The sequence below is a fragment of the Symphalangus syndactylus genome, chromosome 8 (assembly GCF_028878055.3).
Source record: "Symphalangus syndactylus isolate Jambi chromosome 8, NHGRI_mSymSyn1-v2.1_pri, whole genome shotgun sequence".
Classification (NCBI taxonomy): domain Eukaryota; kingdom Metazoa; phylum Chordata; class Mammalia; order Primates; family Hylobatidae; genus Symphalangus; species Symphalangus syndactylus.
Genome location: NC_072430.2, coordinates 67,343,121 through 67,368,113, shown reverse-complemented (window position 1 = coordinate 67,368,113; position 24,993 = coordinate 67,343,121). Strand labels below are relative to the sequence as shown.

Genomic DNA, 24,993 nt, shown 5'->3' with positions numbered 1-24,993 from the left:
TCCCACAACATGTGGGAATTCAAGATGAGATTTGGGTGGGGACACAGCCAAACCATAATCACAGCTCAAGCAGAATAACACACAACCTGTTACCAAAACTGGCTACATCTTCCTTTACAATGGCTCTCACAGTCTCCTCCTTCTTTCCAGATCTTCTCTTGTTGCCTGCTTCGTGTCTTCCTTCCCTGACACCTGGATTCCTGGTCCCAGTTCTCATTACCACTTCACTGCCATCCTTCTCTCCCATTTATCTGATATTCTAAAAACACAACATGTTCCTTGTCTCAGTCAGGATAGGCTAGGTTATGCTACAGTAACAAACGACCCCAAAATCTCAGTGGCTTCACACAACAAAGATTGACTTATTTGCATCATGTATCCATCATGGACTGTCATGATTGAGCTCTGTCTCTGCCCCAGGTTGTTTCCATTCTGGGACCTGAGGGGACGGAGCAGTCCCTATGTGGGACTGTGTTGTTCTCGTGGCAGAGGGAAAACAGAACATGGTGAACCATACAATGGTTATCCATTGCTTTTGCCTAACATGACATACGTCCCTTCTACTCACATTTCATTGGTAAAAGTTTCACACTTCCAAGTGTGATATCATCTGGGTAGGAATGTAGAATCCTTCCATGGGGAAGGGAAACAAATAATTCTGAAAACTGCAACAGTTCACCACTATAGCCATTCCTGCTTGTCAGCTTCCTCTTCTCTCCTGTGATGTAAATGCTGTGTGTTGAAGCCCTGGCCATCTCACTGCCCTGTGAAGTCTACTCTTTCCGGCTCCGAACGATTCTCTTTCCTGTGACCTTTAGTTGAGATTGTCATCAGGAACCCCCATCCTGGAGTTTTTTTTTTTTTTTTTTTTTTTTTTTTTTGAGACAGAGTCTCGCTCTGTCGCCCGGGCTGGAGTGCAGTGGCGCAATCTCGGCTCACTGCAAGCTCCGCCTCCCGGGTTCACGCCATTCTCCTGCCTCAGCCTCCGAGTAGCTGGGACTACAGGCGCCCGCCACCGCGCCCGGCTAATTTTTTGTATTTTTTAGTAGAGACGGGGTTTCACCGTGGTCTCGATCTCCTGACCTCGTGATCCACCCGCCTCGGCCTCCCAAAGTGCTGGGATTACAAGCGTGAGCCACCGCGCCCGGCCCATCCTGGAGTTTTTTAGGTGTCTAGCTGCCCAGAGCCCTTTAGGTGATCTTGTGATTACTCCTGGCCACATCTGACTGGACTGTCAGGAGGGACAAGTGACCAAGGATTGCTAAAACACAGGCTCACAGAGGCCTAGGAGCTGGGCGAATCAGAGTCTCTCCTGGGAATTAGAACTACCAAATACAGAAAGAATGAACTACTTAGGGTAGTAGTTGAAGCTGAAAGGATGTCTAGAGGTGGAAACAGAATCCTGGCTGGTGAAGTTATGTGTAAGTTGAAATTAGGAGAGAACAGGAGCTGAATGAGCAGAGGAAGGGTCATTAGAGACAGGAGCAAGGGACAGATGCACAGAGAGAGCAGGGATCCTGAGGGAGGGGTGAGATGGAGAGGCCTCCCCAGGCCTCGGAGCTGTCTCCATGACAGCAGCAACCAGTTGCACTCCTACATTAAATCCCTCCTTCCTTGAGACAAGTGGAGGGGTCTCTGTCCTTACGATCGGCCAATCGTCAGTAAAGCCACTTTCAGTTTAGAGAAACCTCAGTTGTCCACTTGCTTCACATACATTTTGACCTTCCCATTCAGACTTTAGGCTCCTAAAAAGCAAGGCTCATGTTTGTACTGTCCATGAGCCTACCACAGCATAGGCCCTAGTAAATGATTTACCACCAACTTCATGTACTTTTTTTTTTTTTTTTTGAGACAGGGTTTCACTCTGTTGCCCAGGCTGAAGTGCAGTGGTGTGATCTCTGCTCACTGCAACCTCTGCCTCCCAGGTTCAAGCAATGCTCCTGCCTCAGCCTCCTGAGTATCTGAGATTACAGGCGCCCACCACCACGCCCGACTAATTTTTGTATTTTTTTAGTAGAGTCGGGGTATCACCATGTTGGCCAGGCTGGGCTCCAACTCCTGACCTCAAGTGATCCTCCCGCCTTGGCCACGCAAAGTACTGGGATTACAGGCATGAACCACCATGCCCAGCCCAATTTCACATATTTTTGCATCATTATTGTCATCATCCTCTTTGTTACCAAGTCTAGAAAATCAACTCAAAGCATTTTTATTGTTGAACAAACAAAAGAGAAAATGCAAATGTCCTTACCCAGAAAATAGTCTCTATGCTGACTTAGCACACATTTCTGGGACCTCCGTAACTGATGTGGTAGGGATCATGGGTGTGCAGTGGACTTTTCAGAATTGCTGTAGCCCAGGCTCCAAGCCTCTCATTCAAGTTCCCCAGAGTAAATTGCTGGGCCTCAAATGCAGCCTCTTAAAAATGGGATTAACATCTGGTTATGGTAAGGAGTAAAATAGTAAAAATGAAGAACTGTCACAGAACAGACGCTTAGTAGCAACTGAGTCTTCATTTCTGCTTAACAAAATGCCCCATGTAGGCTGGGCATGGTGGTCCACATCTGTAATCCCAGCACTTTGGGAGGCCAAGGCGGGATGACTGCTTGAACCCAAGAGTTTGAAACTAGCCTGGGCTACATAGTGAGAACCCCATCTCTACAAAAAGTTTTAAAAGTTAGCCAGGTGCGACACATGCACACGTATGTTTATTGCGGCACTATTCACAATAGCAAAGACTTGGAACCAACCCAAATGTCCAACAACCATAGACTGGATTAAGAAAATGTGGCACATATACACCATGGAATACTATGCAGCCATAAAAAATGATGAGTTCATGTCCTTTGTAGGGACATGGATGAAACTGGAAATCATCATTCTCAGCAAACTATTGCAAGGACAAAAAACCAAACACTGCATGTTCTCACTCATAGGTGGGAAATGAACAATGAGAACACGGGCTGGGTGCGGTGGCTCACGCTTGTAATCCCAGCACTTTGGGAGGCCGAGGCGGGTGGATCACGAGGTCAGGAGATCGAGACCATGGTGAAACCCCGTCTCTACTAAAAATAAAAATACAAAAAAAAAATTAGCCGGGCGTGGTGGCAGGTGCCTGTAGTCCCAGCTACTCGGAGAGGCTGAGGCAGGAGAATGGCGTGAACCCAGGAGGCAGAGCTTGCAGTGAGCCGAGACTGCGCCACTGCACTCCAGCCTGGGCGACAGAGCGAGACTCCGTCTCAAAAAAAAAAAAAAAAGAACAATGAGAACACATGGACACACGAAGGGGAACATCACACTCCGGGGACTGTTGTGGGGTGGGGGGAGGGGGGAGGGATAGCATTAGGAGATATACCTAATGCTAAATGACGAGTTAATGGGTGCAACACACCAACATGGCACATGTATACATATGTAACAAACCTGCATATTGTGCACATGTACCCTAAAACGTAAAGTATAATAATAATAATAAAAAAAAAGCCTGGTGCAATGGTGCACACCTGTGGTCCTAGCTACTCAGGAGGCTTAGGTGAGAGGATCACTTGAGCCTGGGGGTAAGGCTGCTGTGAGCTGTGATTGTGCCACTGCACTCCAGCCCGGGAGACAGAGTGAGACTCTGTCTCAAAAAAAAAAAAAAAAAAAAAAAAAAAAAAGCCCCATATGCTCAAAGCAACCTTAGCTTAGCCCCTTGTGAGGTGAGACAGGTAAAGTAGCCAGTGGGAGGAGCCAGATGGTGGCAGCTTGGCCCAGTGGCTGGCTTTTGCAGAGCCTGTGGATGTCCTTTGACCTTCTTCCCCCATCCCTGCGGACTTCCAATTCCACAAGCAGAAATCAAGCAGTGGATGAGGTGGGGGGAACCCAGGCAGGAGAGATCACATACAAAGTTTTTTCACATGTGCATTTGTGCACATGCAAGAATCATTCAACAAAGAAAGTTTAGTTGGGGTTTGCAAAGACTGTTCATAAGTTGAAGGATGCCTACCCATTTAGACATTTAGATTTTTCTGCAAGGAAAAGGAAAAAAGATTAGATGGATGGATGGATAGATGATAGAAAGATAGGTAGATGATAGATAGATAGATGATAGATATTCAGACAGACCTTGCCAGTCAGCATCAGTCGTGCTTTCTGGGCAGTAGTCTTGTTTAACATGACCTCCAGGAAGTGAGCAGAAAAGGCCTTTCTGAAAGATTTGGTCTCTGTCAGGATACCCTGGTTGCCTGCAGGTGGAGAGAGGACTCCTTGAGCTCCTCTTCTGAGAGAAATATCCAAGGGAGACTTCTGGAACAGCCAGGCCAGGTAAGAGTTCCAGAAAATGAGCATGAGAAGAGAGGGGAACCTGCTGCTTTGGGGTTTCTGCTGTTTCAATGTACCCTGAATGGGGCAGCCACCAGCCACCAACGATAGACACAAGGGGTTAAAACACACACACACACACGCACACGCACACACACTGTGGCAAACGACATGGCTTGGGAATGGCTTTCACTCAGCACACCAATCTCAATCAGGAGCTACTGTGTCCAACACAGGATCGCATGGACTCCAGCTCATGCACTTAAAGATGTCATGGTTAAATGTGTGGACTCTGGAGGGAGTCTGTTTGGGTTCAAACCCCACCTTTTCAGCTGGATGCACTGGCTCACACCTGCAATTTCAGCACTTTGGGAGGCTGAAGTGGGAGGATTGCTTGAGGCCAGGAGTTCAAGACCAGCCTGGGCAACATAGCGAGACCCCAGCTCTATACAAATAAACAAACAAAAACCCCCAAATCTCACCTTCTCTACATATTAGCTGCTAACCTTAAGTTGCCTAGCCTCTCTGTGCCTCAGTTTCCTCATCTGTCACAACAACAAAAGGAATTAGAATATTAAAGCACTTAGAATAGTTCCTGGCAAATTAGCAAGCACTACTTATATAGTTGTTACTGGTACAAATAACAGCCTTTCTGAAAGAGAACCATCCGATGCTTGAAGGGATGCAGCATTTCAAGGCCATGAGGCTGTTGGTGCTTCTTTTTCTCACTTTCCATCAGCTACAGAAATATAGGGGAGGCTAGCTGCTCCCCACATCTTCATGTCCCGATGTGAGGCTGCAGGGAAATCTCTTGAGTCCAGTGGCTGTCATCAAACTCCTCTGTTCTTTGGTACTTGAAGGATCTTGCCTGAGTTTGCTAGGGCTACCCCGACAAGGTGTCACAAACTAGGTGAAATAACCAACAGAAATTTGTCTTCTCAGAGTTCTAGAGGCTAGAAGTGCAAGATCAAGGTGCTGGCAGGGCTGGCTCCCCTGAGGGCTGAGAGGGAGAATCTGTTGGATGCCTTTCCCATGCTTCTGGTGGTTTGCTGGCAACCTCTGGTATTCCTTGGCTTGTTGAAGCATCACCCCAACCTCTGCCTGCATCTCACATGCTGTTCTCATCGTGGGTGTGTCTGTCCCCATCTTTTCTTTTTTTTCTTTTCTTTTTTTTTTTTTTTTTTTTTTGAGACAGAGTCTCACTCTATGTCACCCAGGCTGGAGTGCAGTGGCGCAATCTCAGCTCACTGCAACCTCTGCCTCCCGGGTTCTTCTGCCTCAGCCTCCCAAGTAGCTGGGACTACAGGCGCGTGCCCCTACACCTGGCTAATTTTTGTATTTTTAGTAGAGATGGGATTTCACCATAGTGGCCAGGCTGGTCTCAAACTCCTGACCTTGTGATCTGCTCCCCTTGGCCTCCCAAAGTCCTGGGATTACAGGCATGAGCCGCCACCGCACCCGGCCAAATTTCCCCTTTTCATAAGGACAGGAGTTATGTTAGATTAGGGCTGACCTTAATGACCACATTTTAACTTGATTACCTCTGTAAAGACTATCTCCAAATAAGGCCATAGTCTGAGTTACCGGGGTTTAAGCCTTCAACTTTTTTTTTTGAGGCAGGGGCAGAAGGGACAGAATTCTATGCATCCCCAGCCTCACCCCACCCAAAGCCAGCATGCTGAGGCCTGCAATCACCCCAGACAGCCCCAAAGGTTTGTAACTAAACATGCTGACCTTCTCCCCTTGACTCTTGATGTTTTGGATTTGGTTAACCAGAGGCTGAGGAAACAGATCCATTAAATTCTGCGTAGCTTGAAAAATCCAAGGCAGGGCAGTTCAATTAAAGCACCTCCAATCATTCTTGTGGATTCTCTAAAAGGGTGCACTTTTTCCAGCTCTGCCTGAGTATTGTAACTCTTCACACTTTCTTGGGAAGAGTGAGAACGGGCAGGAAAAACCAGTTGCTTTGCTGGACTCTGTGTGATTCCCTGCGGCAGGACCTTTGCCGGGGCAGCCACTGAGGGAAGGTAGCCAAGACTTGGAGCACCTTCGGGCTGTGAGCCTCATTCATTCCTGGAGGCAAAAGTGCCGAGGGCAGGCCTAGCTCTGGTGTGGGAGTCAAGAAAGAGAGGAGGTGCAGGGCCGAGGGGAGGATAAAGGGGTCAAGGAGGTGAAGAAGGAGGCTGGGAAAATAGCTATTGTAATCACAGACTTTTCTATAAAATAGATAATTTATGTGTAGTGCAGAACAATGATCTTTTCGTTAGGCTGAAAGAAGCTGTGTATAGTAGCTAGGATTATATTTGGCTGTGTATGACAGAAAATGTCAAAATAATAGGCGCTTTTAAAAAAATTGACCTTTATTTCTCCCTTTTACAAAAGAAGTCGGGAATTAGGCAATCCGGGGCTGGTATGGCAGCCCACGGCCATCAGGGAAGGAGGCTCCATGTAATATGCTGACCCTCCAGGCTTAGCATGTCTCCTCATGGTCCCTAATGGATTTTCAGCCTCCAGCCAGGTACCAGGTAGCAGGAAAGAGCCTTCTCAGAGGCCCCGCACATTACCTCTGCTGATATCTCATTGGCCAGAACATAGTAAGGTGGCCACATAATCTTTTCTCTGGGTAGCTATGTACCTAGCAAAAACTGGGGACTTGTTATTAAGAAAAGACAAAAGGTTGGAGACCCACAGTGGTCTCCACTACACTGTATATGAAGGCAAGACAGTTAATTTCTACCTAAATCCCCAAATGTATCCTCAGGAAGAGAATGTTCCTGAAGCATGGATTCTTTGTGCATTGGCGGATCTTCCCTTTCAACCTTCAACTGCACTGCATGAAAACCACCCCTCAGGTTCTCAGCTTCAACCTCACTTTCTTGAGGAACCCTCCTCAGGCCCCTCAGTCTGCATTAGGCTTCCCTGTTTGATGCTCCCATTGCACCTTATCCTTCTGCTTCAAAGCCTCTGCACCCTGGTCATTATTGACTCATCTGGAATTACGTGTGTAAGGGCTGTCTTGCCTGTAATCTAAACTGTAAGCTCCCTGAGGGCAGACTCTGCTTCACCCTCTACCGTCTGCCAATGTGTGGCACCTAGTAGGCCCTCAATAAGTATTTGTTAAGTGATCGAGTGATTAGAATATTAGAGAGACCCCAGATTCAAGGCCATTTCCACCAAGACCTTTTTTTTTTTTTTTTTTTGAGACAGAGTTTCGCTCTTGTTGCCCAGGCTGGAGTGCAGTGGCGCCATCTCAGCTCACTTCAACCTCCACCTTCCAGTTTCAAGTGATTCTCCTGCCTCAGCCTCCCGAGTAGCTGGGATTACAGGCATCTGCCACCATGCCCAGCTAATTTTTGTATTTTTAGTAGAGACGGGGTTTCACCATGTTGGCCAGGCTGGTCTCAAACTCCTGACCTCATGATCTGCCTGTCTCAGCCTCCCAAAGTGCTGGGATTACAGGTGTGAGCCACTGCACCCAGCCAAACTTTTCTTTCTTTAACTAGACTTCCCTGGCTGAGACCGGGACAAAACCAGATTCCCCTGCGCTGTTCACCTGCCAGGACTGAAGCAGCCCAAACGCCCATGGGAGGGCTGTTGATTGGGGCTGTCAGACCAGGCTCTCCGAGGAGAACTCCCACACCCACAGCCAACTCCACTTTACAAAACCAGCTCCAGCCAGAAGTATGCTCGGGAGGCAGGAGAACAGAAACTGCAGTAGTGTGGGTGGATTTTAAAGCTGCAAATGCAACTGGCTGCCCAATGTTTGGGAGATAAAATAGGTCACCATTCTCCCCTTGGTTCGGCGTCACTCCCAGGCCCTAAAGGGGAGGGAAGAGTTTTGTAATCTTTGCTGTCACAGGCTATGGACAAATTTGGTTAAGCTCAGCTTTACAAGAGCTGCCTGCCCACCTGACTCTTGTTCACAAGACCCCTAAAAATCAGAAAAAGGTCAGTCCAGGCTGTACAGAGTTGGACGGGGAATCTTCCTGAGGCTAGTTTTTAAAGAGTCCGTTTTGACACCAGCCAAGACAAAAGGCAGGACCCAGAGTCTAGACAGCTCCCAATCCTGCCGTTTTCAACTTGGCCCATTAGGATGGAGCCTTCTGTTCTCTGGCAATGAATGACAGGCTTTTAAAGGAGAGAGCGAGAAAGAGCAAGCCCTAGAGAGAGCCCCGTGAGGCCTTGGGGTAAGGGCTTCCAGGACTGTTCATGAGAAGCTGTGCATGTCTCCCTCCAACTTCCCCAGATGAGACACCACGATTGAGAAGTGAAGAGTCATCTCCAATTTGGCAGACATCCTGACCCTCCATACTCACCATTCTGATATGTAGTCATTACCATCCTGGCATAGTTAACCACTTCTCCTTCTGACTGAGAAGCTGAAAGTGATATTCAGCCTGGGCGTGATGTGGGGATTTTCCGGGACAGGGCGGAGATGATGAGGTGCTGGAGTTGCATGAGCTGGTCATTACAGTCAAGACTTGTGAACCAGTTGTGAAACACTTGGTAACCTGAAATCTGCCATGGTGGGAGTATTTACACTACAGAAATTGGCCAATGCTGCAAATCAGGGTTTCTTTTTTTTTTTCAGTGAGACACTTCACCAGCACACACTGCATTACTCACGCAGGAGGAGCTCTGGGAGGGCGGGAGAGAACCATGGGTGAGCAGAGTTGAGGATGTTTGGTGCCTCTCCTGATGGCTTCATCATGCCATCTTTCTCGGCGCTTCATGGTCAGTGTTTTCTCTGTGGAAAACCAAGAGATTCTACCTCTGCTCCACCAGCAAACAAGGAAGTCATTGATTTTCATGGTCCCTGTGCTAGAGGACTCCAAGAGCCCAACCTCTTAGAGCAGCAGGCCCATTTTCTGATGGAGAAGAGAGAAGACAAAGCCAGGGAAGGGCACTTAATAGTGACAACTCAGTGAAAAAGCAGCCAGAGGCAGCCCGATGATCAAAGGTGTCTTCCTTCAAAGCCCCTGATTGAAAACGGCAATCCATGCTTGCCAATGAAGGCCACAGGTGATGTTTCTTATGTGAGTGCATCCATCTGCTTCAGGTCATATTTTTAGAGGTCATACAAGGCTGAAAGGAAGCAAATCATTTTCACGAGAAGGATAATACATGAGACCAGGATTGGTATTGAGACAAGTTTTTAGACATTTCTGAGCTAGCCAACCTGGGGAAGAAAGTGCTTCTAGATACACAGATTTCCAGGACTTTTCCGGAGAGAGTTCGATTCTGGAGGTCTGCAGATGGGGCCAACAACCCGTGTTTTTAACAGCCCCTTCCTCACCCCGTGATTCCGCTGATGGCAGCCTGCGTACCGCACTTCAAGGAACTGGTCTAGTGAGGGTCCTCAGAGGGCGTTTTGCAGTGGGTGGAACTGACCTCTGAGTGGGATCTTCCTTCAGTACCTAGGCCCTGCCCTGCCATGGCTATGGATCTTCAGGACTCATCCTTGGGGATCGGTGCTCGGTGTTATGAGAACAGCATAAAAGCACAAAACAAAAAATTCCATTTCTCACCACCAGCCGTGAGAAATGGGGGTGGAGCCTGGAACTGTGGTCATGGGGCTCCAAGAGGAGCAGCCAGGATGCCATTGCACAACCAGCCACCTCTAAGAGAAGCAGGACTAGGCCCAGGGCTAAGCCTCCACAAGCCCTGCCGCCAGCCGCCAGCCACCCTTCCTCCCTGGGCGAGCCAGAAAGGGAAGCACAGTGAAGCCCTACATGGTGGCCTCCATCAACAGGGAGGGCCCTCTCCTCCCTCTGCCACAGCCATCCTACCTGCAGCCGGAATGTCCCAGGGCCAAGCTGAGGACAGGGTGGCCTCTCCAGAATCCTGCCCTTAGGGGCCCTGCCAGAGATTGGTTTTTCTTGTTGGAGGCACTTCTGCACAGTTTGCATTTATAAGGCCTGATGAAACTCATCCCAAGAACCCAAGCCCACTTGCAAAGATGGGATAGAGAAGGGGCATGGCATTCCACAGATGGGCTCACTCTGGAGAGGAGCTACTGACCCAGAAGCAGTTCCCCCTCCCTCACCCCTGCTCACCACCCCCAGGAAGACATCCGAATCCCCATCAAATGGTCCCTGCCAAGGGCATCGTGGTAACATGGGGAAAGAGAGGATGCTAAGTTGCCCCTCTGCCCATTGGACTCCGTCTCATCTGAGGAGAATTCCACGGCAGCCCCTCCTGGGCTGTGCTCTTTATGTCTCTAAGCCACTTCCTGCTTCCTTTTCTAGGTCACAAGCCAGGCTTATAGTTGGTGTAAGTCACTTACGTAGGAAGCCCAGAGCACACGGCTGCCTCTCAGGGAGGGAGCAAAGGATACAGCTTAGAAGTGCAAGGCACTGGTTTGCTCCTAAAACGCACAGATTGTCCTAGACTTTTAGCAGTGCTGTGTACCATGGCCCCCAAGCAACACACACCTGAGAGATCCGTGATTTGCCCAATTTGCGTTCCTCTGCTGATGCCAGGCTTTCAGTTCCTAGGAGGCACTGGACAAGCGTAGTTTTGCAAATGAAACATTGCTTTGCCAAGGGGCTAGGCCTATCAGACAATCATCAGGCAACAGCCAGCAGGCCCTGTGAAAGTCAAGAAGCCATTCAAAAGCATTGTCTTCTAGTAACTAAATTTCAAATCCAGGGGGAAACCACAGCTCAGACATCGGCCAGTGTTCAGCAACCTGGATTCACAGGGAAACGGACAAGAACAGACTCTGCACAAGTCTATTGTGCATTGCTTTCCCTTCATGACATCTAGGCAGTTTACTCCTCCCGACTTCCACTACTCACTGCGCGAGGATTATTCTGTGGAAACCAGAGTACTAAGGACGAGGCACTGGATGATTTGGTCAAAGTCAATGTGCCAAGTCAGCATCGAGCAGCTATTTTTGCCTTCCAATTCCATTCCCTGAACTTTTTTTTCTGTGAAAGCGTCTTGTAAACTAGAACACACCTGAGGTGGCAGAGGAAAAGCAGAGCTCGAATCTCTTCCCCAGGCCTCTGAGTGAGTTTTGCATTCAGGGATGATACTGGGGCAAGGGGCCTGAAAGGTCCTGATGTTGCTGACACCCGCATAAAACACTTTCTGCAGCAGGGAAGGGAAGGGGAGAGGAAAGAACAGGCAGAGAAAGACCAGAAACTCAGATCAGCCTAGGATGAGGGTAGCTGTCCCGAAAACAATCAGAAATCCAGAGTCCTGACTCTCCAGTATGGTCTTGATCCTAGTGAGATTATCTTCAAAGAGAAAACAAACTCTAGTCATGCAGAGAAGCAGCATTGTTCCATTCAGATCTACAAAAAACAACAGAAACAGCATCATCCCCTTAATTATTGAGGGAATGGGGAAATAGGAATCCTCATACCCTGCTGTTGGGAATATAAACTGGAAAAACTGAGGTGGGGAATCAGTTGAGGCCAGGAGTTCAAGACCAGCTTGGCTAACGTGGCGAAACCCCGTCTCTACTAAAAATACAAAAATTAGCTGGGTGTGGTGGAGTGCACCTGCAGTCCCAGCTACTCGGGAGGCTTAGGCTAGAGAATCGCTTGAACCTGGGAGGCAGAGGTTGCAGTGAGCCGAGATCACACCACTGCACTCCAGCCCGGGCAACGGAATTAGACTCTGTCTCAAAATAAAAAAATAAATAAATAACTGGAAAAACATTGCTGATTGGCCACTTGGTAATGTTTGACGCAGAGACTATGCTTATTTTGGGTCCATTACACGCTTGTTTTCCTCCTGGACACTCAGGAAGACTACACTTCCCAGCCTCCCTTGCAGTTAGGAGCAGTCATGTGACCGAGTTCTGGACAATTGGAAGGTGGGCAGAGGAAGCAATGTGAGTCACTGCCAGGCCTGACCCTGAAAATACTTATGTAATTCTCCATGCTCTCTCTCTCTCCCCTTACTTATCAGGTGAAATCAGAGCATCCAGTGGAGACGTCCAAGGCCGGTGGCAAATGGAGACCCATCATGTGGGCAAACCCTGCTTCCAGATGACTATGCAGAGTGCCCTCTACTCCCAACCAATGACTTGTATTGAACTGTGACATAAAAGAGAAATACATCTTTATTGTGTTAAGCCACTGAGATTTTGGCTATGTCTGTTACAACATTTAGCCTATCCTGACTGACACACTATCACAATCCTTTAAAAGGTCACAAGCTTTGACCTAGCAATTAAATTCTTTGGAACATATCCTAAGGAAATAATTAAGAAAATCACCTAGGCTGGGCTCAGTGGCTCACGCCTGTAATCCCAGCACTTTAGGAGGCCGAGGTGGGCAGATCACGAGGTCAGGAGATCGAGACCATCCTGGCGAACACAGTGAAACCCCGTCTCTACTAAAAATACAAAAAAGTAGCTGGGTGTGGAGGCGGGCGCCTGTAGTCCCAGCTACTCGGGAGGCTGAGGCAAGAGAATGGAGTGAACCCGGGAGGCAGAGCTTGCAGTGAGCCGAGATCGGGCCATTGCACTGCAGCCTGGGTGACAGAGCAAGACTCTGTCTCAAAAAAAAAAAAAGAATAATCACCAAAAATTATAAACAGACTGGGCGTGGTGGCTCATGCCTGTAATCCCAGCACTTTGGGAGGCAGAGATGAGAGGATTGCTTGAGGCCAGGAGTTTGAGACCAGCCTGGTCAACATAGCAAGACCCCAACTCTAATAAAATTTTTTTTTAAATTATAAACAACATTAATCTCCAATAATAGGCAACTCATTAAATAAATAATAATACAACTCTGCAGGCCGGGCGCGGTGGCTCACGCCTGTAATCCCAGCACTTTGGGAGGCCGAGGCGGGCGGATCACGAGGTCAGGAGATCGAGACCATCCTGGCTAACACGGTGAAACCCCGTCTCTACTAAAAATATAAAAAATTAGCCGGGCGAGGTGGCAGGCGCCTGTAGTCCCAGCTACGTGGGAGGCTGAGGCAGGAGAATGGCATGGCGTGAACCCCGGGGGGCGGAGCCTGCAGTGAGCCGAGATCGCGCCACTGCACTCCAGCCTGGGTGAAAGAGCGAGACTCCGTCTCAAAAAAAAAAAAAAAAAAAAACTCTGCAAAGGGATATTTAGGCACTTAATGTCATTTAAATGTATTTATTGACATGAAAAAATTTCATGATTTAGTATTACATGAAATAGAGTAACAAAGCAACATGGACAGTATGAGCCCATAACTATTTATATATGTATATGCATGCAAAGAAGAAAGTTTGGAAATATACCAAAAAACAGTGATTATTTCTGGACTACAGGTGGCTTTTAAAAATTATCTCTTTCTTGCAGTTTTATGCTTTTTCTACAATGAGCACATATTTTTTTCAGTTAAAAAGATTTTTTTGGCTGGGTGTGATGGCTCATGCCTGTAATTCCAGCACCTTGGGAGGCCAAGGCGGGCAGATCACAAGGTAAGGAGCTCAAGACCAGCCTGGCCAATATGGTGAAACCCCATCTCTACTAAAAATACAAAAAAAAAATTAGCTGGGCGTGGTGGCGCATGCCTGTAGTCCTAGCTACTCGGGAGGCTGAGGCTGAAGAATCGCTTGAACCCGGGAGGCGGAGGTTGTAGTGAGCCGAGATCGCGCCACTGCACTCCAGCCTGGGTGACAGAGTGAGACTCCGTCTCAAAAAAAATTTTTTTTTTAAGTAGCCTGTTGGAAATGGATGGGTCTCCTTTGAACTTTAGGGCTGGCCTTACTCTCTCTCAAAGTGTTAAGTGTAATGGGTGCAAAGGAAACACGGGTCCCTTCCACTCTTCTGGGCTAAAATGCCACCATTCGTAAGGTTAAATACCTATTTCATCTTCACCACTGGGAGCAGCTCTCCAGCCCTTCATTCACTTAGCTTCAGGGCTCAGTTCTACTGACATAGTACTCTGGCTTTAAGGAAAGATGTACCTTTTTATCACAATGTTTTTCAGGATTTTCTCAGGGTTGCTGGGCCTCAGAACTCTCTTCTTTTGAGTCCTAATTTGGATAATTTGGGAAACTGCAGCCACAGGTCCTCCCTCCCTTGAGATTGGCTGAGTGAGGCAGACTACGCCTACAGCGCAGAAAGCAGGGCAGGAAATCACACTCTAACCATAGGTCTTTATTCAGAAACCCAGCAGCCTCACTACCAAATAACCTGGGGAGACCTAAAGCTTCAGTGCCCTGACCTATAAGATCAAAGAATCTCATGTGATCTCTCCGAGTGGACTTCTAATAACAAGTAGCACTGCCAGTTTCTGTTTTGACCTTCCAACCACAGGATCATGCCAACATTCAGTAGTAACTCCATTTTTTTTTTCCTGCCAAATCGACTCCTTGTTCTTTTCAACACATCCTTACACAGAGGGAACAAGCCACTGAGGTTTCCTGTTGAGGAAGGTTCTTTGGTGTTCTGTGAGGAAACCATATATTAATAGAAACCATGTGTAAGTTTTCTGTGTAGTAGGACAGAACTACCTTAATTTAACTTGATATATTTTCGACAAACCGTGTACCCCTAAAATGAAGACATGGAAGGAAGGTGTTTATTTTCATCCCAGCTCTTACTCTGCTGCATTGTTCCTGTGTACATTTCTCTCATTCCACAGAATAGGAGCTTCTTGAGGACCATGACAGTCATCTATTTCTCCCTCCCTGCTCCTGGCACTAGCAGGACCTCCCCTCCTCCCTCTTAACAAAGTTTTCAGTGAATAAGTGAATGAATGAACTTTCCCCTGTTTCCTTACGGGTTTCAACCAGCACAGACTACCTGCCTTTGTTCAAATGTGTCCTGTGTGTCTTTGTCTCTATGAGCACTGTGTTTTACGGGTTTTTCGAAATCTTCCCACGCACACAGTAGTGTAGCAGTAAGATCACCTACATACAGTGTAGGACCCACTGAAAAATGAAAATGCAGGGCCCCTTGTTCAAAAATTAGTTACAATGTCAAATTATTCAAAATTAATAAAATTAATTTTAAACATTAAATAGTAAATGATTAAGAATTTCAAAGCTTTGCAGGGTACAGTAGTGCAGGCGAGCCTGGTTCTCGCCCACCACACGGCTCAGCTGCCTGTTCCTCCCCTCTGCTCAGAGTCACAGTCCCAAGGCCAGCAGGGTGTTTACTGACTTGGGCCTACCCACACCCTGCTCTGCATCCTGTCAGCAGAGTTTCATTTGGAATCCTGAGCAAAGGTCTCCAATGGCTGATTCTACTGCCAACAGAAAACACTCTCCCTCTTCTGGATGTGTTGGCAGGAAAACCAAATTTTTATCTCTCCAGGTCAGCTAAAATCTTGAGGCCAGTTTACTTCCCCAGTGATCTCATCTGAATCATCGTTCACTTCTGCCCCCAGTGAAACTGAATCTGCACTCTGCCCGACTCTCAGCCCAAGTGAGGTGCCACGCCCCCACCTCACTTGTCTTCTACTGAGGCCTTTCCTGATAACCCGTTTCCCTGGGTTGCCCTCTCTTGCCCTTGAGACCCCTGTTCAGTTGTGAACAGTCTCTCCATTCTATGGCTGCAGACTCTTGACTGAAATCTGTTTGCCTCCATCAAAATTAGATCTTTCCAAGGAAACCACCTGCCCCCGTGTGGCTCTCACAGTTTCCAAGTGGAATCTTCCAGTGCCTCTCCCCACTGCCAGACCTGCCATCACCACAGAAAAGCTGAATTTTCATGTGTGAATTAGCCAGTATCCTGGCCTCAAATTTGTTCACCTCCTTAACTTTGGTGACCATTGTCTCCTCTCCACCTCAGCCATCTCTATATCCTGTACATTCTCAAAACTCAGAACTGAAATGGTAAACTTCAATATCCCTAAACTTATTGAAAACACATAAACTCCAATATCCCACATTCTCATTTCAATTCCTTGGTTTCCAGCATTCATACTGTCAAACATCAGCATTTTTGTGTTCCTCCACATGGCCTGTCTCCATGTGAAGAGCTTGGGCTTCCTCACAGCACGGTGGTCTCGAGGTAGTCAGACTTGCTACATGGTAGCTAGTCTCCAAGAGTAAAAGCAGACGCTGATAAACCTTTTGAAAGTTAGGCCCAGAAGTGGCATAGCATCCTCTCTGCCTTGTTCTGTCAGTCAAAGCAAGTAATAAGAAATCATGATGTGAGTCCAGATTCAATGGAAGGAGAAATAAACTTCAGCTCTTGAACAGTGGAGCAGCATGTGTATACAATGGGAGAAGGATTTGATGGTGGCCATTTTTGGACACTGTCTACTACAGAGGAGAGAGAAAATCCATATATAGACAAACAGGAAAAGACCAGATAGTAACTGTCAGGCCTCTGAGCCCAAGCTAAGCCATCATATCCCCTGATGGTACACATCCAGATGGCCTGAAGTAACTGAAGAATCACAAAAGAAGTGAAAATGGCCTGTTCGTGCCTTAACTGATGACATAACCTTGTGAAATTCCTTCTCCTGGCTCATCTTGGCTCAAAAGCTCCCCCCACTGAGCACCTTGTGACCCCCACCCCTGCCTGCCAGAGAACAACCCCCTTTGACTGTAATTTTCCACTACCTACCCAAATCCTATAAAACGGCCCCACCCCTATCTCCCTTCGCTGACTCTCTTTTCGGACCCAGCCTGCTTGCACCCAGGTGAAATAAACAGCCTTGTTGCTCACACAGAGCTTGTTTGGTGGTCTCTTCACACAGACGCCAGTGAAAGTAATAAGAGCTGTTCAGAGAATTGAAACAGGGTGATATGATGGAGAATGACTGAGGAGCTCCTGGAGATTGAGGGGGTTGTCAGGTAAAGTCTCTCTGAGGAAGTGATGTTTAAATTACAACTTGTGGCTGGGCGCAGTGGCTCACGCCTGTAATCCCAGCACTTTGGGAGGCCAAGGCTGGTGGATCATCTGAGGTCAGGAGTTCGAGACCAGCCTGGCCGACATGGTGAAACCCCATCTCTATTAAAAATACAAAAATTAGCTGGATGCGGTGCTAGGCGCCTGTAATCCCAGCTACTCAGGAGGCTGAGGTGGGAGAATCGCTTGAAACCAGGAGGCAGAGGTTGCAGTGAGCTGAGATCGCGCCATTGCACTCCAGCCTGGGTGACAAGAGTGAAACTCCATCTCAAAAAATAAAATAGAAATAAATTACAACTTGAAAAGCAAGAATTTCCAGGTGTGTGAAGGTCCAGGCAGGAGGAAGAGCCAGCAGAAATGCTCTAACATGGGACTGAGCCAGGCACGTTTAAGGAATAGATAGACCACACGTTAGGAGTGTAGACAAGGGCAGGGAGCATGGGCTGGAAAACAGGTCAGACAAGTGGGAAGGGCCAGATCAAGTGAATCAGGGGAAGGAAGCTGGACTTTATTCCCAGAACCATTCATGGAAAGTGATTGAAGGGTTTGCAGCAGAGAGGGGACATAATATGACTTACATTAGTGAAAGGTCACTCTGGCTGCCTTGCAGAGAACAGGAAGTGTAAGTGTGGTAGCAGCAAGATCAGTCAGGAGGCTACTATGAAAGCCCAGGGGAGATGGTGGCTTGTTCTGGCTGCTGGCTGTGGGGAGGAGACAAAATAGAGATAAGTTTGGTGGCTGAACCAGAAGTTGCTGAGGATTGAGCCTGTACTGTCTTGGTTCAATTCCCCTTCATGCCCAGGTGATCACTGCAGAAATCTCCTGGTTGGTCCTCACCCACACCTAGCTGTCAGTTAGTGCCCCTCCTTAGAGTTTTGTGGGGCTTTTCTGTTTTGTTGGGACAGGGTCTGCTTCTGTTGCCCAGGCTGGATTGCGGTGGTGCAATCATAGCTTACTATAACCTCGAACTCCTAGACTTCAAGCAATCCTCTTGCCTGGTCTCTGGAGTAGCTGGGACTACAGGCAACACCACCATGCCCAGCTAATTAAAAAAAAAAAAAAAAAAAAAATAACTTTTGTAGAGATGGAGTCTCGCTATGTTGCCTAGGCTGGTCTCGAATTCCTGGGCTCAAAGATCCTCCCACCTTGGCCTCCCAAAGTGCTGGGATTACAGGTGTTAGCCATGGTGCCTGGACATCCTTAGAGTTTTTAAGATTACTTTAAATTCCATATCATTGCACACAGTGAGACCCTTCATGGTAGGCTCTGCTCCTTTCCACTTAGATTGGTTTCCCATCTCTGTCCCACATAGGCCTTTGCTCCAGCCAGATCTAAGTCTTCACTGTTCCCTGACCATGTCCTGGTTCATGACCCTGTGCCTGGCACGTGCTGTCTCCTCTGCCTAAAATATTTCTTCTCCCTCACCTTCATTACTTTGTCTACCCAACTTCTGTTCCTCCCTCAAAATCTAGCAGGTGTCACCTCTTCCCCTAAGCCTTCCCTGAAACCTCAGTTTTATATAGATTTCTATGCACACACAACAGCATAAATGTCCAACTCCTTGTCTGTCTCTTCCAATTGGTTGGGGTTTCTTAAGGACAGAGACCATCCCTAGAACCTGGCACAGGGCTCCATAAGCTGATGCTATCATGTTCAGCACGGCTTACCCTTGGAGTGTGAAAATGTGTCTTACAAGGTCAAATCACAGCAGAAAGATTCAATAGATCCCCGTAACAAGGTCCTCCATTCTCCCAGGCTGATTCTGGGAGGCTGGACTCATCACTTAAGAAGCCTGCAAGTAAGCACCGGGCACGGTGGCTCACGCCTGTAACCCCAGCACTTTGGGAGGCCAAGGTGGGTGGATCACGAGGTCAGGAGTTCAAGACCAGCCTGGCCAACATGGTGAAACCCTGTCTCTACCAAAAATACAAAAATTAGCCGGGCGTGATGGCGCATGCCTGTAATCCCAGCTACTGCGGAAGCTGAGGCAGGAGAATTGCTTGAACCCGGGAGGTGGAGGTTGCAGTGAGCTGAGATCGTGTCACTGCACTCCAGCCTGGGGGGATACAGCAAGACTCTGTCTCACAAAAAAAAAAAAAAAAAAAAAAAAAAAAAGAGAAGCCTGCAAGTCTTCAATGGGAGAACTGACACAAGATCCTCAGGGCTCGACATGCTCCAGGAAAGGTCTGGCCCCTGCACATGATGGTCAACATCACCGCTGGTAATAGTATTGACTCTTGGCAGAATTAGTACTCAGACCACCATTCTCCCCTCACTCCCACCCACAGTCTCTGGGAAGATCTGAAAAGCCTACTGCTGTCAACATGAAGTTCACCATAGTGTTTAAAGGTAAATACACTACAAGTGGCTGACTCTAAAATCTACACCCAGACCTGGTCCTCGTTTCTGGACTTCAGACTCTCATATCAAATTGCCTGATGGACTTCTGTACCTAGATATCCTCCAAACTTGGCAAAACTGAACTCGTCATTTCTCTTGCCCCCATATACTCACAAGTGGCAGCCCACTGGGAATGACTGATGGATGTTTCTTGAGTTCACCCTCTTTATTGCCATTGCCAGGACCCTGTTGCAAGCCCTTAGCTTCTCTGGCCTGCATAACCACCTGAGCCTTTCCCCAGCCTCCCTGTTCCTGGCCTCATCTTCCTCAGGTACCCAGAGCATCTCTCCAAAATGCAAATCTAATCTTGTCCTTCCTCTCTCAGAAAACCTTTAATTTCCCAGTGCAGGTTATCAAACTTTAGTTTTGCATCTGAATTCCCTTATAAGCTTCTTAAAAAATGCAGATTCCTGAGCCCCCTCCAGACCTCCAAAAATCTAAAGTTCTGTAGATGGAGTGATGCACATTCTCAACCAGTGCCCAAGGGGTTCTGATAGCGCTGGGTTCCACCTTGAGAAACACTGTCATGCACAGGCAACTCCAAGCTCCATCGTTCACTCCACCAGGCCCTTCTCAGGCCAGGGACCCCTCAAGCAAGGTCTGTGTCATCCACTGCCTCCTCACACACCCTACTCTCCATGGTACTGCTTACCTTCCACCTTTGCTCTATTTTGCCTGGTGCCAAGAATGTCTTCTTCGAAAGACTGAGCCCCCTTTTCATTCTGGTAACTCAATAATCCTTTGGAACGTTGCTACTCAAAGCATCAGCATCACCTGGGATCTTGTTAGAACTTCAGAATCGCAGGCCCCACCCCAGCCCTATTGAATCAGAGCCTTGGTAATTCCTACGCACATAAGAGAAGAAGAAGCACAGCCTTATAACTTGGCTCAATGGTCACCTGTTCCAAGAAGCCTTCCTAGACTGACACAGGCTCATCAAATACCCATTCCTCCAAACTGACACTGGGCATCACAATCACAGGGCTTGTAACATTTAAAAGTTAGGAATCTTGAGCTGCCAGGGAGCCCTGCACGCCATGCCACGTCCTGCCTGTCTGGCCCCGCGGGTCGTCGCCCGTCACAGCCGCGCCATGACCACCCAGCAGCTCGTCCTCCAGGGCCCGGGCCCGTGGGGCTTCTGTTTCATGGGTGTCAAGGACTTCGAGCAGCCTCTCACCATTTCCCGGGTCACTCCTGGAAGCAAGGTGGCTCTAGCTAATTTATGTATCAGAGATGTAATCACAGCCATTGATGGGGAAAATTCTAGCAATATGACACATTTGGAAGCTCAGAACACAATCAAAGGCTGCAAAGACAACATGACTCTCACTGTAGCCAGATCCGAACATAAAGTCTGGTCTCCTCTGGTGACGGAGGAAGAGAAGTGTCGTCCATACGAGATGAATTTAGCCTCTGAACCCCAGGAGGTCCTGCACATAGGAAGGGCCCACAACCAAAGTTCCATGCCCTTTACCACCTCGCCTGCCTCCAGCACTAACGCCAGGGTCATCACAAACCAGTACAACCACCCAGCTGGCCTCTACTCTTCTGAAAATATCTCCAACTTCAACAACGCCCTGGAGTCAAAGACTGCTGCCAGTGGGGTGGAGGCGAACGGCAGACGGTTAGACCATGCTCAGCCTCCAACCAGCCTTGTCATCGACAAAGAATCTGAAGTTTGCAGGATGCTTCAGGAGAAACGGGAGTTGAATGAGCCCCCAAAACAGTCCGTGTCTTTTCTGGTTTTGCAGGAAATCCTGGAGTCTGAAGAAAAAAAGGATCCCAACAAGCCCTCAGGATTCAGAAGCGTTAAAGCTCCCATCACTAAAGTGGCTGCATTGATTGGAAATGCTCAGAAGTTTCCCACGTGTGACAAATGTGGCCCTGGAATTGTTGGTGTGTTCGTGAAGCTGCGGGACCATCACCGCCACCCCGAGTGTTACGTGCACACTGACTGTGGAACAGAGGTGCCATTTCTTTGTGGAGGATCAAATCTACTGTGAGAAGCATGCCTGGGAATGAGTCGCACCACCCGAGGGCTACGAAGTGGTCACCGTGTTCCCCAAGTGACCCGGCAGATCTGACCACTGTTCTCCAGCCAGCCTGTGCTGCAGCTTTTTCTCTGAGTGTCCTGGCCCTCTCCTCTCTTGAAAGTTCTCTGCTTACTTTGGTTTTCCCACTGCTCGTAAAACATTGAGTCCCCTGCCTTGGTTAATTGACTCACACCAGCTGTGTGATGCTCGTTTTTACAATTAAAGAAAAACGGTTTTGTTCAGTGTTCCCTTGCCAGAAACACCATGTCCTTCCCTCCCCTCTGTTCTTCTCTGCTGCATTTGGATATCAGCCAAATTTGAACCTAATCAAATATAATGTATCTGAGATTGATTTTGTTTTTACTCAATAAATTTATAGACTCCAAAAATAAAACATAAAAATAAATAAAAGTTAGGAATCTCATAGTCCTGTCCCAGAGAACTGTCAGATTTAAAGAGTGGCCCAAAGAAGAATTCTAATCCCATTATCCCCAAAGCCCAGGGAACACCCCTTTCTCATTCTTGCAGTCCCATGCCCCATCTTGGCACCTTGCCCCCTTTCTTCTCTGCTGGTGTTCAGCCCCACAGGAGGTGTTTCCGACATGGCCGGTCCCCCTGCCTCATCTGGCCTCTGTGGCGTGGTTCTTCTCCGGCCCTGTTTTTCTCCTGAGAATCTTGCTGGGTGGCTCCATCTCTTCTCCTTTCAGAGAGTGGGGCAGGCGGAAGGAGTGAAGTGGGCAGTGCCTGGTGTTCTCAGTGGGTTCTGGGCTGTCGTAGAAGTGCCTCTTGGCCGGGCACAGTGACTCACACTTGTAATCCCAGCACTTTGGGAGGCCGAGGCAGGCGGATCACCAGGTCAGGAGATTGAGACCATGATGAAACCCCGTCTCTACTAAAAATACAAAAAAAAAAATTAGCTGGGTGTGGTGGCGGGCGCCTGTAGTCCCAGCTACTCGGAGAGGCTGAGGCAGGAGAATGGCGTGAACCTGGAAGGCGGAGCTTGCAGTGAGCCGAGACTGCGCCACTGCACTCCAGCCTGGGCGACAGAGCAAGACTCCATCTCGAAAAAAAAAAAAGAAGTGCCTCTTCATGTTTCTCTCTCTCCCATCCTTGGACAGCAAGACTCCTGTTCATTGTTGGATACCCAACATGTCCCTCACATGGTGGGAAGAGCACCAGCCCAGAGGCCAGAGGCCTGTTCTCACACCCGGCTCTGCCACGGACTAGGGATGTCACCCAGGGTGGGCCCCTGTACCTCTCTGAACCTCTAGTTATTGGTCTGTTAAAGGGGGATAATACTTGCCTGGTCTGCCTCACACCTTCCATAAGATGTTTCTTTTCTTTTTTTTTGAGATGGAGTTTCGTTCTTGCTATCCAGGCTGGAGTGCAGTGGCGCGATCTTGGCTCACTGCAACCTCCACCTCTCAGGTTCAAGCCATTCTTTTGCCTCAGCCTCCTGATTAGCTGGGATTAAAGGTGCAGGCCACCAGGCCCAGCAATTTTTTTTTGTATTTTTAGTAGAGATGGGGTTTCACCATGTTGGCCAGGCTGGTCTTGAACTCCTGACCTTAAGTGATCTGCCCGCCACGGCGTCCCAGAGTGCTGGGATTACAGGTGTGAGCCACCATGCCTGGCCCCATAAGATGTTTCTACAAAGTGAAGACGGTACCTGGGTATGACGTATAAACATGCGTGCGCGTGCACACACACACACACACACACACACACACGCTTATACTTACAGCCACTCCACCTCGGTGCTGTTCATCAGCCAAAACAAAAGACAGCAGAATCCCATCTTTCTTCCATTTTCAGTGCTGCCGCAATGGTCTGCATGAGTGGCCTGGTTGACACCCTCCGGAGCACCAACAATGCTGAAAAGAGAAGCAGACACCAGGTTCTTTTTTCTTTCTTTCTTTCTTTTTTTTTTTTGAGACAGAGTCTTGCTCTGTCACCCAGGCTGGAGTGCAGTGGCACGCTCTCAGTTCACTGCAATCTCCACCTCCTGGGTTCAAGCGATTCTCCTGCCTCAGCCTCCTAAGTAGCTGGGATTACAGGCATGCGCCACCAAGCCTGGCTAATTTTTGTATTTTTGGTAGCGACGGGGTTTCACCATGTTGGCCAGGCTGGTATCGAACTCCTGACCCCAAGTGATCCACCTACCTCAGCCTCCCAAAGTGCTGGGATTATAGGCATGAGCCAGTGTGCCCGGCCAACACCAGGTTCTTATTAGGCTGTGCTCAAATATCATCGTCTGGTTTCTAATTGTGATGATGAAGCTTGGTAACTTCAGAAAATTTGAAATCATTGTTGATCCTAGAACTGAGAAAATTGTTGTGACCCTCACAGGCAGGCTAAATAAATGTGCAGTGATCATCTCCAGATTTACTGTGCAACTCAAAGACCTAGAAAAATGGCAGATTAGTCTCCATCCCATCAGTTTGGTTTTGTTGATCTGATGACTGCAGCTGGCATCATGGACCACGAGGAAGCATGAGAAAGGCATAGAAGAGAGAAAACCCTGGGATTCTTTTTCTGGGGATGAAATAAATGATTACAAATTAAATGCTTCCCTCAATAAACAAAACCGAGAGAGAGACAGAGAGAGAAAGAGAGCGAGCAAAGCCCCAGGTCAGTTGTCTGCCGGCTGCTGCTCTGAGTCTCAGCCAGAGCTCTGGACGAGGAGGAACTCAATCCTCTTGGCGTCCCCACGAGTGCCTAGAGTGGAGATTTCTCCTCTGCAGCAGACTGGTTATCTGGTACATGTGGACGTTTTCACTGAGGAGTGTTTCAGAGCCATTAGCAGGCACAGAAGTACTCTGGCCATCCAGGGAGTTGGTCGCAGCTCACTCTAGCAGAAGAGTGAGGGACTGGGGCGCGGAAGTTAGCATGCTTGCCTAGGACATCTATGGAATCTTTATTTTCTCTTTTTTCCTGCTAAATGAGGCGAGAGAGTTCTATAAATGGGTATGGGGTCAAGGAACACATATTATTTTTGGAATAGTTACAAAGATCTCTCGGGCATAAATGAGACTTGGAAACTGGACTACTCCTCTCCTCCCCACTTCCATTTGATGAATGACAGCTCTTTATGTATGACACACCTACCATGCGCCATGCACAGTATTAGATGCTTGACTTCTGTTCTTTTAAGAGTTGAAAATGAGGCCCAGGTGCTCACGTGTTCTTTTCACAGAGTTGAAAATGAGGCCCAGGTGCTCACGTGATTTTTAGAACCTAGGGTAGAGCCTGGAGCATCTGACCTTCACCTCCATCTTCCTCACTCTGTCAGCCTTTCCCAAGGCATTCTCAGTAGAGGCCTAGTCTGGGGGGACCTTCTGTGGTCAGATGAATTGGTTGGGCCCTGTCAGCACTTTATGTGTCCTTTGGTTTCAGGATACTATGAGCTGAACATCACAGGATACCCTAAGGCCTAAACTACAAAGTGACAAACC

The 24,993-nt window shown here is 48.1% G+C and overlaps 2 protein-coding genes across 2 annotated transcripts in view; one reads left to right on the top strand and one right to left on the bottom strand.

Moving 5' to 3' along the window:
* Nucleotides 1-17,683: 17,683 nt before the first annotated feature.
* VCPKMT (valosin containing protein lysine methyltransferase) overlaps nt 17,684-24,993 on the bottom strand; it is a 72,078-nt gene continuing 64,768 nt past the window's right edge. The window contains exons 8-10 of the transcript XR_010122113.1: nt 23,281-23,412; nt 22,088-22,430; nt 17,684-17,806 (exon numbers count right to left, since the gene is read on the bottom strand). The gene's annotated coding sequence lies outside the window, so the exon portion shown is untranslated. The remainder of the gene's footprint in view (nt 17,807-22,087; nt 22,431-23,280; nt 23,413-24,993) is intronic.
* Nucleotides 20,596-21,778, top strand: LOC129487923 (PDZ and LIM domain protein 1-like). The gene has a single exon (XM_055289449.2). The coding sequence runs from the start codon at nt 20,597-20,599 to the stop codon at nt 21,506-21,508; it is 912 nt and encodes a 303-aa protein (XP_055145424.1). The 5' UTR covers nt 20,596; the 3' UTR covers nt 21,509-21,778.